The sequence below is a fragment of the Phoca vitulina genome, unplaced genomic scaffold (assembly GCF_004348235.1).
Source record: "Phoca vitulina isolate PV1807 unplaced genomic scaffold, GSC_HSeal_1.0 scaffold8, whole genome shotgun sequence".
Lineage (NCBI taxonomy): Eukaryota > Metazoa > Chordata > Mammalia > Carnivora > Phocidae > Phoca > Phoca vitulina.
This window is the reverse complement of record NW_022589711.1, coordinates 46,229,344-46,247,433: the sequence shown is the minus strand read 5'-3', so window position 1 is coordinate 46,247,433 and position 18,090 is coordinate 46,229,344. Positions and strand designations below refer to the sequence as shown.

At 43.8% G+C, this 18,090-nt stretch overlaps 1 protein-coding gene across 20 annotated transcripts in view; it reads right to left on the bottom strand.

Annotated features, from left to right (window-relative positions):
* Positions 1 to 18,090, bottom strand: part of KALRN (kalirin RhoGEF kinase) — a 641,436-nt gene that overhangs the window by 176,705 nt on the left and 446,641 nt on the right. For 6 of the 20 annotated variants that reach the window (XM_032406730.1, XM_032406731.1, XM_032406726.1 and 3 more), the window contains exon 34: positions 9,195 to 10,674. The exons of the other annotated variants lie outside the window; for them this stretch is intronic. In XM_032406730.1, coding sequence (XP_032262621.1) covers positions 10,612 to 10,674 — 63 coding nt within the window. In that variant the 3' untranslated portion in view covers positions 9,195 to 10,611. Of the gene's footprint in view, positions 1 to 9,194; positions 10,675 to 18,090 lie in introns of those variants that run through there. 20 annotated transcript variants of the gene reach the window in all.

Below are 18,090 nucleotides of genomic sequence, written 5' to 3'. Positions count from 1 at the left end.
CAGCCCTATATTTAGAACTTTAGTCCTCATTGGCGACCAACTCAGTGAAGAACTGAACTTCCATGTAGATGTGGGTCATTAGCTGAACAAAGAATCAGTGTAGTTCGATAGGTTCCATGTCGAATCATACTGGTAATTGGATTTGTCATTGCTACAGGGTAAGTTCTGTGAGGGCAAGTACTCTTACCTGCTTTCTCACTGTTGTATCTCTACTGCCATTTTTACTGACATTTTCCAAATTGACTTCTCAGAGCAACTGTTTCATTTTTCTTGGACATGTGTTCTGTTGGGTTTAGTCTCCTCTATTGCTCGTGGCTCTTGGTGTTTTTCCTTTTTTAATCGTCCCATTTGCCATTCTTAACTAAGAATGCTCTATAGAGCTCCAAAAGTCAAGTGATACATTTAAAAACTCATGGGTGGGTAATGCAATAAAAACTGTTGAGAAAGGAGTTGGCATTTATCAGAATCCTATGAATTGTCAACGACCAACCTCATGGAAGTTTCCCACACCTGGCTGTGCACCTGGGTTTCCCTTTGTTCCTTTGATTATGACCTTGCAGTTTCTTTGCTAAATTTTCTATTGCTTTCTCTATCAATCCTGGCCTTCAAACCTAGATTTTAACTTTGTCTATACGATCATGCACCAAACCTTCTACTCTTGCATTATCTGGATGCAACTCAAGCAGCATGCTCCTTGTTTGTGCCAAGTATGACATTATACTGTAGAACTCCTTCCTACTCCCTGGTGGTGCAATGCAAGTATTTGCCTACCAGTCTGGGTGGATTACAGATGTAGAATATTTCTCTCTGTATTTCTGCACACTAATGCTCTCCATTATGCAATTGTACTTGCAGTGCTTACTCTGTGTCTGGCACTCATATAGGCAGTAGAGATACAACAGTGAGAAAGCATGTAAGAGTACTTGCCCTCACAGAACTTACCCTGTAGCCATGAGAAATCCAATTACCAGTATGATTCGACATGGAACCTATCGAACTACACTGATTCTTTGTTCAGCTAATGACCTACATCTACATGGAAGTTCAAACGTCTTTGCATCTTTTTTTACTTTTAATTTTAGTTCACAACTACATTTTCATCAAAATAGGCCAAAAAGCAGTTGATCCATACCAGGTATGGTTAGAAGCCCCCCGCAACACATGCAACACATGTTGCTCCAGGAAAGTGGAAAATAACCAAATGCCACATTTGATTTCTCATAGCCACATGGAGAATGTGATTTTGTTTGCCATTTTATTTGCCACCAGTTGGCTCCTGGACCAAGAGCTGAGCTACAGTGAACTTGTTCCATACAGCCCTTTTCCAGAGGGCCTAACCAATGCCATTTGAGACTAATTTTATAAATAGCTCTGGCAGACAACTCTCTGGACTTGGTCGTATAGTGTATCTCTCTAGATAAGGCTTTGCATTCGATAGGAGCTATCACATGATGAACGTGTGTGCATGTTCGCATATTCATGCTAGTACTCTGAGCTCCCCTCTTATTTAGCTTCAACTTCAAAAGCTTATCTCTTGAGGGCAAACTCATAGCTGGGAGGAAAGAACCAGCTTCTCCTTAACCCCCAAGTCTGCTGCCTATGTTTAATGAGTCCTCAGTGGGGTTTGGGGAGAGGAAATGGAGAAGCTACATTTATACCACAACTGGAACTAGGCCATCTTCCTGCTGTCAGAGACTCAGATCGAGGTTGAACATATCCATTACTTGAGCCCAAGAAACAGATTCCTATCCCAAGACTCTAGCATGAATTCCCAGGCCTCTTCACTGGATCTCCTGCGGCCCCGTGCTGTTTGTGATAGAGAGAGCCAGGACTCTCTCTGTCTTTGTACTGGTGACTGGGGTTTGTCCCTAAACAGGCATGGTTAGAAACTATTCTTCCTGCTGCTGCTAAACCTTTATCAAGCTAGACTTGTGGGGCCCTGTGATCTACTGGGAATTGGGGGAGGTAACAAAAGGGAATTCATATTTTAAATCTGTTAAGGACAAAAATACTGTACCACACATCTCAGAATCTGCAATGCCCCTTTGAGTTTCCAGATACTTATGTGTACTGTTTTCCATGAAATCTTGGTTCCTAGATGCATTTTATATTTAGACCACACATGGATTTATTTTCAAGGATCTCACTATATGAACTTGGAAGGATGTTTGGTCACACTACAGGTGAGGTCCTTAACGGTCTGAATGGAATCCAGGTTCCCTAACCAAGCCCAATACCACATCAGAAAGGCTCCCCTGGACTGGTGGAGACTGGGGGAGTAGTCTGGGGTCCCACTTGACTTCTAGGGCACACTCTTGGACATCCTCTTGGCTCCAATGGAGGCATGAAGGCTGGGAAGAGGCCACCTTACCTGAGAGCGGCTATCTGTTCCTAGGTAAGACCACTCCTCACCATGTCATGTTTGACTGGGAAGTAATGGAGAGAGATTTCTAAAACCTCGTGTATATTCCTACTAGAACCCTCAACGCCACCGCCTGCTCCAACACCCACAGCCTCGTCACCACTATGTGACTTGGGAGCATCTGGACTAATTTCATTATACTTTATATCCCTGTTTATGTCAATCACCAGAACTCAGATCCTCCCCTCACTTCTTCCCTCATGCCCTGCACTTCTTACATCCCTCTGAAGCTGTATTTTTCTGTATGACATGTATCATCACCTGGCACTTTATATATTTTACTTATTTATTTGTCTGTATTCCCACCAGAATGTCAGCTCCATGATGGTAGGAATTCTTCTCTGTTTTGTTGTTGTCCTTGTCTAAAATAGTGCTTGGCATAGTAGGTATTCAGTAAATATTTGTTGAATGAATAAATGATGTGATGGATATCTAAGTATTTATTGAGAGTCACTAATTATTGACAATATCCATTTTCTTGTTTTTTTGATGAATGACCCCCTCATTGACCCCTGGATGTATTAGCCTTTTCCATAGTCTCTGATAGTTAAGGGGACCCTCCAGAATCATCACATTACTTTAGGCATAATCCTTGACACCCCTCCTCCATGTCAAACATTTGCCAAAGCAACCAGTATGTCCAATGTAACTATTGATACTATCCCAACTCAATCCTCTACGTCCTCCACCTCTGCTCACATATTCATTCTTTTATAAGACATTTAATCCAGGAGAAGACAGCCAGATTTCTGAGTACTATAGCCAATTTTGAGGCCATAATAACAGGAAATAGGCCTGTGGGATGGTCTAAGCAATCATCTTTGTAACACCATCAGACTCACTGGGCTAATTACCTTCTCACTTTAATTTCTGAATCATTCATTCCTCAGAAGCTAGGAATGCTGGTTCATGGCCTCTCGTAGAAGGCCATGCACCTGTCTGGTCCTATCAGCAATCTTGCACTGTGCCATGAAGCTGGAATGTCACCACTTATATTCTGCAACGCTAACCAATCAGTTGTGCCCTGCAAAGGGCCTCCCTCTTTAATGACCTATTCCATCTCTAAGCCTGCCCGTGTGGCCTTGCAGAGTGCACAGAGAGTACTTACATTATTTATGGTGGCTTGGCTTGGAGGTCTACATCTATGGCTCTCCAACAAATTTGTTGGCTGGACAGTCCCAGAAACACCAAAAAATAAAGCAACATGTAGAATCTTCAACATCAAATGAGAATGTAGGAAGAGTCTGGAAAGTACAAAGCCTCCTATTTCCATCACTAGCTTCCAGCTGGCCTTGGAGGAACCGAACCGTGTAAATCAGTTTTATTAGTGACTTGCTCTTCCCAGGGCCAAGATACCCATGCAAGGTCCTCATGAATCCATGCAACACCAGAGCAATACTTGGAGTGCCACAGTTCTGGGTCACTCTCTGAGTAAGAGTGCCACACCAATGAAATCTAAATCCTGCTTTTACATCACCTGTATTTCAGTCCCCGCTCCCACCCTGGTACTTCCTTTTACCCTGATGGGTGCCATAACAACAACTCAGTAAAACTCGGCACGGCCAAATCTAAAAACTCCAGGCTATGCTTGGGTGTAAGGCCGGTTAAAAGGTCACCACTGAAGGCAACAGAATCCCTGGACATCCTTACAAATTGAATGACACTCCTTATTCCACCATCCCAGAAACTCAAAGGCAGATACATACAGACACCCCCTTCCCCCCATCACTCCTATTTCTGAATCCTCTAAATTCTCCCTGTGGCTATCACTATCCATGACCATACCCACCCACAGTCGGCCTGGCTCCATTATCAGGCCACTAGCACCCTGGATGGTCGCTGTTAAGACTGGATATAGCACCTGGGGTGTGAAAATGCCCTCTAGGGCCAGGAGATGCTTGCAGAGCTGGCAGAAGTTCATAAGACAGATCTGAGATCCAGCTGCCTATCTGCCCTGAACCCCCTCTCTCTTGGGATTCTACTATTCACAAAGCCCAACCTAAAGCAGAATGGGAGCAGAGCCTGAGCAGCTACTTGAAGGTGCTGAGGGAGTGAAAGGTGCGGCACATTCAAGTGGCCCAATATATAGGGGGAAGGTGTGTTAGTGGTATTCCTGGAGTTACTTGGTCAGCAGAATTACAATCTTATCCTCTTTCCGCTATACTTCTGGTTTTCTAAACTTGTCTTCCTTTTTGGATTATGAATTTAGAATTTATTTAAAGGGCTCACATCCTCACAAAATCCTCTTTACTGGCTTCCAACACCTTTCTATGCATATATATTTGTGCATACATATGCACACACACATGCGCATACACACACATTGTCTGATTATGGTCTGCATCTCTTTGTCTCACAGATTCTCTCTGACTCAACTAATTGAATCCTCTGCCTCCCACCCTATCTCCCCCAAACCCACCTATTTTCTTACATGCTCAGTCCATGTGTCACAGTGGGCATGAACTTTTTTTTTAAGGAATAGTCATTTTTATAGCATACTTTGGAGTCTAAAACTGAGAAAAAACACCTCCACACTGGATCTTGCATTGATATGGAATTCCTAATCATGCAAGCTTTATGACCCTCATATATTCAATTTGTGACAGTCCACTAGTGGAAATCGACAGCAGAGTTTAGATCCTATACTGCCCCCCATTACCATATTCTTGGGCTGCTTATGCATATCTCCACGTGTGCTCAGAAGAGGGAGCAGTGCTCATTCCATACCCCACTCTTCTCCTTTCCAGGTACATCTTCTTTGCCAATGATGCCTATTTTATGTTGAAGCTAAAATAACTCATCAGTTAGCTTTAACTGAGTATACAGTGAGTAGAGAATGAAATGGGAGAAGTTCACATGGTTTATAATCTGCATCTAGAATATACTCGAATGTTAATTATTTTATATAATTTACAGAGTGATTCTATTATATGCCATGTTCTTTGAGGATAGGATTATTTCTAACTCAGTTTTGTAGCCTGTTCAGTGGCGCTTACAGAGTCTGGTACATAGTAAGTGCTTAATAAATGCTTATAGAATAAATGAGTGGTCCCAATCCCAATGGCAGTAACTGAAGGAAGATGTCAGAATATCAATGGGTTGAGAGACAGATGAGGGCAGTTTTAGAAATAAAATTTTTTAAACCTTGGGCTCCTGCATGGTCAGAAACAGTATGGAAGCTGAAGAGAGACACCTCCTTGTAACCCATGGAGCACTGTCTGTGAGATTCAGTAGGACAGCTCACTCTCTCACTGTGAGGAATCAGTGCAGGACTGGAGAAAATAACCAGAAGAACATGTACTGGAAGGGAGAATTTTTATCTTTCATGCCCCATGCCCATGATTTTTTTTATATTTAAATACCTAAGAATGTGATTCACCAGCCATCAGATTTAACAAAACCCACTCTCATTCTGCTGTGTGCTTTAGTGATACAGAAAACTTTCAATTATCTCTGCTAATGGAATGGAAGCAATGGTACATATAATCAAAATGCCATTTCTATTTGCCTTTGGAAGTATGATGTGTGCTTTTCCCCCAGCAGGTTTGCTTTCATAATGATTAGTTCTAGCTTAGGCTAATATTAAATGAGTTAGCATTTTCTCTGTATAATATCTGGTAGTAGAAGAGAAGAGATGTGTTTATGGCAGAGGAAACTCTCGCAGGGTTTAGTATTTGCCACAGTTAATCGCCCATGTGGATAATCTACTTGCAGCAAGTGGGATTTTAAACAGAGCAAAAGGCAAAGAGTGACTCTATGTCCTGGATTTCAATGACCCAGAGGTGGAGGCCCCAGGAGAAAGCCGTAGCTAGCGTTATGAAGAGTGTTAAAGGAGAAAGAACACTGGATGAGGCATAAGGCCACTGGGGTTCCTTGATGCCCAAGGGAGGCCATATAATCTCTTTGTGTCTCAATTTTCTTATCCATAAATGTAATAATGACCTAACAAGCTAACTGTGCCAGAAGAGAACAGTGGGCTAAAGGACTTGTAAATGTATTAAATGCTAAGAAAATGCAAAGCACTGATAGGCAATGAAATATTGTTGTTGCCACTTTTTAAGGAACTGTCCCTTGCCCTAACTCCTCAACGCTTAGGGTCTTGGGCTGTGGTTTCTGAAACTTTCCCCAATTAAAAGTAGTCCCCTTTCTTGAGGGCCCTGCTCTTCAAGGATAGCTACTTTGATAACATCCATGCACCCTAGTGAATGGACGCATCCTTTTTTGGGTAATAGTTTCATTTTAACAGGGACCTTGCAGCTATAATAGATTAACCTGGTGGCTCTCAAAGTGTGGTCCCTGGGTGCGTAGCATCAGCACTTCTTGGGAGTTTGTTAGAAATGCAAATTCTTGGATCTACTCCCATGTACTGAGTCACAAACTCTGGGAGTGGGGCCCAGCAATCTGTTTTAAAAAGTCCTCTAGATGAGTCTGATAAACACTCAGATTTAAGAACCCCTAGTTTGGCCAAAGGAGAAAAAAAGCAAGCTAGGAATTGTGCTCTGGGACATGCCAATGACAAACTTTTACTTTTCTGAGGGAGGCAGGGGAAGGCTTACGGGACTCTTCACATCACACTGCATAGCTGTGTGTGTGTGTGTGAGTGTGTGTGTATGTGTATGTGAGTGTGTGTGTATGTGCGTAAAATGATGATCTGGAACATCATTTTTTCAGGTAGGTCCCTTTCCCCACCACCCTAACAATTCATCCCCACCTTGGAGACTCCCTACCCCCTTTCCTGATTTACTTTTCTTTGTAGCACTTATCACCTTCTAATATGCTGTATTACTTGCTTTCTATTTTGTTTATTGACTGTCTCCCTGGGCTAGAATATAGGCTCTATAAGGACAGTCCATTTTGTTCAGTGTTGTGTCCCCAGCTCTGAGAACTATGCCTAGCAGTACTAGAGGGCACTCAGTAAATATTTGTTGAATTAATGGGTGAATGAATAGCTGCTGAACCTGGGAGATGTGAAAATATCGGGGTCAGACCAAAACACTGAAACACCTGCAAACATCCTTATTAGGCAGTTGCTATGGCATGTGAGCCTTGCCTCTCTGTTCCTGCTTTGGGCTCTGAAAAAAAGTCTACGAACAAGGCTTGGGTATATGTCATCCTTGGGGATTTGGTTCACGATACTGTTTATCATTACAAAATGTGCTATCTGGTTTTTCCTGGGCATGGGGCAAGTGTACTGATTGATCAACATGTTTATCTGGCTGTTTGGGGCTAGGGGCAGTCTATGGGTGTGTGACAGACTAGAGGGTGACATGGCAGGGAAAATAGCAGTCTAAGAATGAAAACCAGGAGTTCTAGTCCTCTGCCCCTAACTTGCTGTGTGGTCTTGGGCAAACTGCTTAGCATTTCTGGGTCTCATTTCATTTGTTGATCTCAGTGATCTTCAAGGCCCCTTTCAGCAGTTGTTATTATAAATCTATTCATGTGTTACTTGATTAATGTAGGTATCCTCTACTGGCAAACTCCATGAGAACAGGGTGAGTCTATATTTGCCCACCTAGTTCATATGCCCAGCACTTGTAGGCACCAGGTATTTGCTAAGTGAGCCAATCCCTATGAAAGCCAGATGGTGATCTCAGCCTCATCAGCCTGTGCTCTGCACAAGTATGTCACAGGGACATGGATGTGGGCTACAAAGACCTGGACTGGGAAGAGACCTCCAATCACACAAGGAAGAGCAGGACACTGGCTGTGCCCACCCCCCCACTCCCAGGGCATACAGAAGGTGCCCAGTTCATTAAGATGAAGACCACAGCAGTGCAGAGGAGAGAGCCCAAGCTGGGCACTGGAGCATCAGCCCTGTGGTTTGCAAAAGCATGGACCTGGAGATCACAGACCTAAATTTGAATCACAGATCTGCTATCTTTCAGCTTTATGACTTTGTACAAGTTATTTACTTCCCATAGCTTTAGCCTCTTTATCTGAAAAATGAAAACAGAACTGCCTGCCTCTCAGGATGGCTGTGAAGATTAGAGGGGATGATGTATATCAGGAGCCTTCCCATCACCTGTATGAGAAAGGTGCTCAGCAAACAGAAGCCTCCTTGTCTGGTTCTGCCCTCCTGGCCCGTTAGGAGGTTTCTAACAATGCTTCCTTCAATAGAGAACCAGCCTCAGTTGGTTACCAGCTCATGGCAGTGCCCTGGCCTGTCTGGCTGAGGGGGGTAAAGATTGAGATAAAAAGTGTTTCTCAAAGTATCTACCTTTGGAGATCTGTATTTTCCTCTTTTCCTTCCAGTTTGCTTAATGAGATTTTGAGATTTCTAACTTTCTACGTCATGAGAGCAAAAGGTGCAATTTTGTAAATAAAATTTAACAACTCATTATCTTTTGAATGTGCTGAGAGTTATCACTGAACAGAACACGACTGAACCTAGCTTGTCTCTCTTTTCAGCTGCCTTTGTCTCTCCTTCCACCTTGTTCCCTCCCTGGTAGAGTGAATTATACTCCTGCTCCTGCCCTGCCTCCTCCACTCGCCGCCCCCCCTTCACCCCTGCACTCCGCCACTACATATGGCCATCTTTATTCTGGAAAACAAATTCTGCTGCTAGGCAACCAGAACACAAAATTCCTGTGGTTGACATGATTCTTATTAATGACCGCAATTGCAGACGTGCTGCCATCACGGCATGCCATACGTACGCTCCTGCGTCTGTCCCCAGCTAGACAGATCTTTCCAGAAAAGTGGAATGGGGTGGATTCTTGGTAGGAAATTAAGGGCCTCAGTGCTCAACAGAAAGTATTTATAAATCACTGTATATCACAGCCTGCTTTAGAATCATTTTATTAGAACACATTCAAGAAAGTGACATACGGAAAAAAGACAGCAGCAATTCTCAGTCATGCAAATGCCCATGTTAAGGTTCTCCATTGGATTTAAATTCAAGTACAAAGACAGTCCTTTCCTGAGCCAGGTGCAATTCCAGGGAATGACACTGTGAATTGAGAGCGTGTTTCCTCCACAAAGTTCAGAACACTGAACAAGTCCCATCCTCACAAGACTGTGAGGTACATGGAAGTGTAAACTTTCAGGATCTTAAGGACCCCTTTACCCAGTCCTCCCCCATAACCCAGCTGGGGGAAGTGAGCCCAACGTCGGGACCTTTTAGAAATAAGGTTTAGTCTACTGAAAATAAAGCAGTGGGCCTTAAAAAATTAGAAAATGAGTGTATATATATACATATATATATATATGTAATGGAATCATCTTTGCCTCTTGACTTGGTGTGGGGTTTCCAGAAACTCTGTTAGGGGTTGGGGCTCTCTTGAGTGTCTTGGAAGCTGGAGGACTTTTTAAACTTTTAACTTTTTATTATGAAAAATTGCAAACACATACAAAAGTGGAGAGAATGGTATAATGAATGGCCACGTCCCCGACCTTCTAGTCTCAACAGTTAACCAACATGGAGCCAGTTTGTTTCCTTTATTTCTTTTCCCACTTCCCACCCACCACCAGCAGGGTAATCTCGAAGCACACGAAGGCTAGGAGGGTGGTCTTTGAACCAGAGACCTCAGGGGTGAGTGAGGTTAGAGGAGCCGGAAAATTCTGACAAAACCTGGGCAGGCTGACGCAGATAGAACATTTGTTGGGGATGTGGTTGGGCCAATGTTTGGGAACAGCTAGAGTTAACCATCCTCTTCTCTACCAGAAACTATCCCTTGTTCCTCCTCCCTCTTTCTCAGGATGTGGGGGAGGTAGGCTAGATTAGAGTGATGGGTTTTCTAGATTGGGGGCCACTGACAACAGAGATATTCAATCTGGAGAAAAACTCCAGAGATAAGTATGTCCCTCTGACGAACGTGCCCACTCACACTGCAGACCCCAAGGGCAGTGAGGGCCTGGGGTGCCTGGTGTTTGGATTGGGAGCCACGGGAAGTAGCTTGGGTCATGGGGCCTCTCACAGGTCCCTACTGTCCCACCATTTTCAACTTTGGAGGGAAGCTCAGCAACCTCGAATCGCACCCAGTAGAGAAGCAGGGAGCCCGAGGGGCAAGCCCATGGCCCAGGTGGGCAGATTTTGCTTGGAACATGTTGCTCTCTGAGCAAAGGCTGTACCCCACACCAGCCCTGCCAGAGCAGTCTCAAGAGAGGTGGGTGATGGGAGTCCAGGTGGGAGGTCCCAACGGCGGCACGGCTAACCCGGTGAGCTGCAGGGACAAGTCCCAGGCTGCGCGCTAAACGTAAGTGGAGAAAGGATCTCCAGGTCCCAGGTGCCACCGAGGAGCAAGGTTGCCATCCTGTTAAGAAAAGGGCCGGGGCTCTGTGATTTGCATATGACTTTGCAAAAATCTGCATGAGATCCCGTAGCCCTTTATAGAAAACAGAGTTAAATCATCAGTGCAACCTACTGTATTTCTAGCAACCCAAGGCACAGAGTGCAACCTGGCAAATACACAATCATTTTCTGAGAAGAGGAAATGGAGTGAGCAGAGTGCTGTGTGGGACATTCCTTGGTCTGAAGGTTCAGAAGAAGCCAACCAAGTCCAGGATCCAGATGAGGATCGCTGACTGGCCACTTTCACTGACTTTTTCAGGGTTCCAATGCATATACTTTTCTCTGCAATAGCTCCTGGTTGAGCGGTCCTGCGGTGGTTTCCCCCACACATAAAAGCAGGAGGAGAGCCAGGAAGAATATAAAGAGGGCTGCATTCAATATGAGGTCCTATGAGTGATCCTCAGTGTTTATTTCATATCCTTTTTGTTTTGTTTGTTTCAACTCTTTTAGGATCCCTGTGCCTGCCAGCAAGTCTCACTATGACATTCATTTGGGGGAAAGAAACTGAGAAAAGTTTACCCATTTATGTAGCAGATCTTTGGCAGTGAGTGACTTAAAATTCCTGATTTCAAGTGTTTCCAGGGCCTATGACATGTGGTAATCTGCAATTTTTCCGAGGCATGTGGTTGGTTTGTGAGGCCGCAGGGCTGGCGGAGGGAGTGGATTAGTGAGTGAGTGAGGGAGCCTGCCAGAGACCCGGCTTCCATATTCCAGTGTGGCCACGCTGACTCTACTTGGCCACCGGAACAATGGAATGTGTCCTTAACAATGGCCCCTCAAAGAAAGTCAACTTCTAGTGCTATTGGAGGCCTGAAGTATTCTAAAGAGCAATGGCTCAACCAAGAGAAAAATTCAAGATAAGTTAAAGAGTATGATCTCATATCTGACTGTGGCTCAGCTCATCATATCTGCCACACAGAAATGAGAAAAATGGTACAGGTCTGTGATTCAGCAGTCTTACAAACTCCCTTAGTAAGAACTCCAGCCAGGCAAAAACTGTTCATTAAGGGAGAGAAAACACTTCAGCATCAAGTTAAAATGGTAGTTACCCTGAGCTGTGAGGAAGATTGGGGATACTTAGAATTCAGAAGGGAGAGGAGATTCTGAAGAAAGCCAGGAGCTATACACATACATCTGTGAAGTAACTCATGGAAGGTCCTGCTGACCACTGAGCTCACCTTGGCCAGGGCAAAAGGGCCTTAGGAATTTTATATCGCATTACATTAATGGGGAGGTGGGGTGAGGGGGGTGGTGGAGGGGTGGTGTCCACTGTCCTGCTTAGCTCACACCATAATTCACCGTCATTACCAGTTTAGTTTATAGATGTGCTATAAGATTTGTAGAATTTACTGCAGTGGTAGAATTTAACAGTTTTATAAATGCTGAATTTGACATTTTGTTCTTTACACGGTTCTTAAAATTCTGAAGGGGGAGACAGTTTTAAAAAATATTTTATTGTCATTTATTAAAATAGCTAATGTTCTTCATCATTTTTATTATCACTATTATTAACAACTAATATTTGTTGAGTCTTTAGCATGCGCCAAGCCAAAGGTTGAGTGTCCGGCATGCATCATTTCTCGTAATTTGCACTACAACGTTATGGGGTGGGTAATACCATTACCTCCATTTTGCAGACTGGAGCCCTGAGAGGCCCTGCCCAGGATCAAACAACTGGCAAGTGAAGGAAGTGAGATCTGCACTGTGGTTGGTTTGATTCTGAGGCTATCCTTAACCACTGTGCTATGTTGCCTCTTGTAAAGCAGAATCTACCTCCTAAGTGATATTTGTACATTTGTATGTTTGTGGATTTCAAAGGTCTGGGAAAGCATCTCATATATTTTGAGGATCCATCTTATCCTCAAGGACCTAAGTAGAAGTGGTTTGGGTCACTTCGTTCTACATACTCATTAGGTTGTGCAGAAAAATGTTTATCCCCTTTTAAACCTAAGTTGTGATGGTCTCTGTGCACCTGCAAATCTGTCTGATGGTTTGATATGTGAGACACGTAGGCAAACTGAATGCTCTTCTCTAAAACCCTGAGAAAATATAGACACATTAATATAGGAAGCCATTATTTTATATAGTCCAGTTGGTAACATGAAAGAGTAGTGAATGCCAATGCATAGCTCTTAACTTTAAAAATGACAGCCATTCATAATCTCATTGAGATGATTTTCTAAAAATCTGGCCTAAAGAAAGGATTAGTGGGAAAAGTTTAAGTGGAAGTGGAAGTGGAAGTGTGTGTGTGTGTGTGTGTGAGAGAGAGAGAGAGAGAGAGAGAGAGAGAAGGCCATCACATTTTTTTTTTTTGAGATGTGAATGATTTCTGTTATTTAGAAAATAACTCCCAGTGTGGAATTCATATATGTTCCATGTCTAGTCACCATATACCTTTGGCATTTTGATTCAGTAGGCCAGGGTAGGGCTTGAAGTTGGCTTTTAGAAATACTTCCCTCATAACTCTGTGGGTTGCCTGGTTTGGAATCCTTAGCACAGAGACCTTCTCTATGTCCCAATCACTCCATCGCTGGAAAACCTGAGTTTTGCAGTATTTCAACTGCATTTTCACATCTGTCAGCACACACTGTCCAAAAGTACTTCTCTTGGGCATTTTCCATGAGGGGCGAGAATCAGTGAGATCCACTTCGTAGGACGGTGGCTTTTATTAACCAGACCTCCCCTGTATTCTTTTATTTTAGGTGGGGAGGGGCCTGTGCTGAGATTTCCTCCACCTCCCACTATTCAGGTACAGATCCCTTTATATCAATACTTTATATAATATAATGTAGGCTCCATTCTAATACTAGACACCCAGAATGTAAGCTTTCTGAGCAATAGAGACATGTTCTGCAGACCCTGGGTGCACAAGAGACAGTATTGGACATCCAGTGGTATAAAAATAGCCACAAATGGGGAACATATTTATATGTTATAGATGTGTACCCTTTCTCGATCCATAAAGAATTTGAGGCAATTATTTTCCATTATATTTTTAAATGCATCTTCAGTTGACTATATGTTCTGGATGTTTTTGATGGAGCGGGAAACCAGTGAGGCAGGAGTGTGCCCAAATTACCACTCCCGTGGTTAAGACATAATAAACAGCTTCCTCTACACTCCTGATTCGTGCCTTGCTCTGCTAGGCACACAAGTCAGTGAGCGACTGACCCATGGGATCCATGGAGCATGGAATGCTCTTGGTATTTTAATTCAGGTGTGTTTCATTCAAATGATGGGGGGCAGTAATGATAGGACTTAGACCATTTGGGCCATAATGTTACTTTGTGTGTTTTGGCCTGAATTATCCAATTGTTTTCTTTAGTGAGCTTGTCCAGGGGAAGGCAGTGTGCATAGTGGACATCAGAGAGCCCTGGGTTCACATCATGGTTCTGCCGCTTTCTGGTTGTGTGACCTTGGGCAAGTTATTGAACCTCTCTGAGTGCCATTTTCCTCATCTGCAAAATGAGGATAATGGTACTTACCTTGAAGAACTGTTATGAGGACAGAATGAAAGAGTATATACATAAGCTGCCAGGCTCCTATAAGGAGTTCAGCAAGAGAGGTGGTTGTTACTGTCAGCTGTTCATGCTCTGGATGGCTTCCTTGCAGGCAGCCTTTGTGCTTTCCTTGGTCTGCCCAATTATAGCAGGGCTTTCTAAGAGAAGGACTAGGCCTTTCCTATTAGATGGGGCGGTAGGAGGCGTGGGGTATTACCCTTGATGGGGACTTTAAGTGCTCTGTTTGTTTCCATGATACACAGGGAACTCTGCAAATACTATAATAACTGGTTTAAAAGAGCTTTTCTCCACCCCAAATGTCAGACTAGAGCCTGGACTGGAAATTTTCCCTGATGTAGCCATCAGAATTAAACATGGAGATACAGAGTAGTAAAAATACTGAATTGTGAACACAGGAAAGACATAAGCACCGTGAAGTGTATCTTTAGTTTAGTTCTTTTTTAAGGACTGATCTGGTGACCTTCTTATGTGTTCTTTCTTGCTTTCTACTCTGCCTGAAGGATCTCCTTTTGGCTTTTAGATGTCTGCTTGTTGCTCATGCTGACCCCAGGCTTCCTCATCCAGAATGCTGTCAGGAGCTTACTGAGGAAGACCAGGCAGCCTAGCAGCTTAGTGATGAGCAGGAAGGCCTGGCAGGTGGTGCGGAGTGCGCTCCCTCCCAAGTGACAGGCCAGGCACCCCCCACCTCTGGAGGACCACCCCAGCGAAAAGCAATCAGCTACAGCAGGAAAGAGTCCATCTCCCTGTTTTTCCTCTTTCTGTTTCTCCCTCTGCTCAGGGAATCCTCTGAGAGAACCACAGAACTAGGCAGTGTGGGAGAAACAACCTTGAAAATATTGGTTTCATGTAATTTTTTTGTTTTGTTTCAAATTCAGAAAGGTTAAAAATTGCCTCTTTACCAAGAATTCTTATCAGAAAACATTCCCTCTGCCCTCAGACTGTGGGAACTGAAGGGAGAGAGGGAGGTGAGGGGCCGGGGGAGAGCTGGGTGTTGACCTGATGATGAACCTCCTATTCGAAACCTGCTGCCCATGCAGGGTAACCCATTTCCTCACGGAGGCTCTCTGTGTCCTCCTCACCTGGGTCCCAGCATCCCCATGCTGAGTCACTCTGGAAACCTCCCCTTTGGAATCACAGGGGCTTAAAACCGAACTTGAAATATGTCTGCTTTCTGTCTCTCCCTCTGCATATCTCTCCATGGAATCTCTTCATGAACTTATTTTCAGCTTTTCCTCACCCTTTCCATACTTTCGCTAAATAGCTACATTTGGGGGAAAACCCTGATGGAACTCCTCATCTCCTTGTCACCCCCAACCGGCCACACCCTGAATTTTCCTTCTCTTTCCTTTCACTGTCCAAGGCTCCTGACCTATACAACCAAACACAGTTTTCAGTTCCTCAGCTCACAACCTTGGCCCATCCTACACATCAGTCCAAATTCACTCTCTGGTCACTTTCCCTCCTCTTGACATACTGAGAAGTCAATCCCCCTGTTTCCTACGAGGTACCTGCTTGTCCCCTTGTCCTTGATTCATGCTGAGGGTGGACCTCAGCAACCATCTAATAATTGTGTTCCTTCCTGTCTTTTAAAAATGACATCAATTAGGGTTTTCTTTGTTAATAAAAGTGATTTTCTTGTCATAGAGAATTTGGAAAAAGCCACCATCCAGAAATAACCACTATTTACATTTTGGTGTATTTCCTTCATATATATATACATATATGCACACATATATGTATACACATATATATATGTACATATGCATACATAAGCACAAATACCCAAACATATATACACATACACATTGCTTTTTTATGTTTAAAACAGAAAAATTAGTCTTTCCTATTTAGAAGGAAAAGGAAGCCTCCCAAGCAGGTGGGAAGAAAAGGAACTGTACACTGTAGGTAGGCCCTTCACCTGGCCAGCCACAGCCAGGAGCTTTTGGAGCCCATGACTTAATAATAGCTTTAATGTCATGGGCCTGATGGCCTGATGGCCAGGGGATATGTCCAAGAGATCCCTGCCTCCCAAACCACGTAGATGAATATTTCTCAGAGAGTGTATGGGAGACACATTCAGAGACACACAACCCATAAATATACAAAAACGGAAGTTATACACATAAAACATATTATTTGAACAAGTCTTTTCTGAGCATGTCTGTGAATGTCTAACTGTATGTCAATGCACTGCAGATAACAAGCTATCATATGTGAGCCTTGTCTTCACGGATCCTGGGACTCAGCTGCTGAGATAAAAGCTAACCCACAGGAAACACCAGCGAACTGGAAGAAGATGCTATCTCACAAGGTGCTGAGGGAAGGGACTCCAGAAATCATTCTAATAACAAAGAAAGCTTGTTTCAACAACACTCTTCCTGAGGTCAGAAACATATCTGTCACGGTGATGTCTGTGATAGGCTGGTAGACAAAGGCAATTCTTATGTAAAAGATCATCATATTTAATGAAGATAATCACACAGATAATCTACCAGAAAACATTAGAGGAAAGGTTTGCAGACAGCAAGGGAGCCAGAAGAGGGGCAGGACCAGGGGGAAGGGGCCTGTGTACCAGGAGCCTATAGGTCCTAGAGAACGCTACTGTGATTTGGGAGCCATGCTTCTCCTCTTGAAGCTCCCAGGAAGGGACTTTACACGTTCCATGAAAATCCAGAGCCAGGATGAAGAATATGCAATCACTGTGATGATGATCCACTGCAACACGATTTCAGGAAAAGGCTCAGGAATGGAGAGCCAAGGTGGCTGAGAGGTAAAGCAGTGGATGGGGGTTAAGAAAAGATATCTGGGAGATGGTAGGTGAGGAGTCCAGTTTCAGGTCTGCTGAGGAGCGCAAGGCGAGCCATCTGAGCGCAGTAATGCCACAGACAATGGAGACGGGGGGCTGGGTCCCAGCGTGAGGGAGAAGGGCCAGAAACAGAGATTTCTCAACTCGTTGTTGAGAGTGTGCTGTTATGCTCCACAATGTGGCAGATGCCGAGTAAAACACACAACGTATGCCCTGAATGTTAAAGAATGATATTTGACTTGCTTGTATGTGTGCAGGCAGAGGAGGGGGCACAACTAGTGGCTGAGAGGTGTGGTGGGAGAAGTAGTGAGCATTTGCATGAAGGAGGCATGAGTCCGGCTGGCAGTGAAGGGCGGGCCAGATGTGATTCTACAAGTCAGTAAGCATCACAGGAGATGGGCATAAGCAGGAGCGAAGCATGCTGTGACTGGGGGCATTCAGTTACCATTATTTACTACGTGCTAGATGCTGTAGTAGACAGGAGAGCTATGAGCATCATGAAGATCAAGATACGATCGTCAAGGAACTCACAATGTAACATGGGAGAAAGATACGCAGGCAACCATTTATTTGATAAGTGAAATTAGGTTGAAACATATAAACTGCCAATATTCACCCATTTTTTAGACACACAAAAATGGCAGTTTCATCTGATTCAATTGAAAGTAGGTGCATTATAGTATGTAGAACAGATAAAGGTCTCTAAAGGATCAGGTGTCAGAGGGAAAACTATATAAACATTTTGGAGTTGGGCCTGTACTTTATCCCTAGTGAATGTGCTACTGACAGCTTTTAACTGACAAGTGAGACATCCTAAGAAAAGCCTTAGGAGGATGAATCTGGTGTTTTAGGAGAGAAGGTAAGATGCAGGAGCAAGATCCTAGAAAGCAGGGAGGCCATTTAAGAGGTTACGGAAAGAATTTCAGCAAAGGGTATTTGAATTACTTTGGTGTGCAGGGTAACCAAGAACTGACAGGGTGGTGTGACAGAGATTTTGAGGGACTCATTCTCAGGACTTGGCAACAGACTGGCTATGAGAGAATTCTGCTCC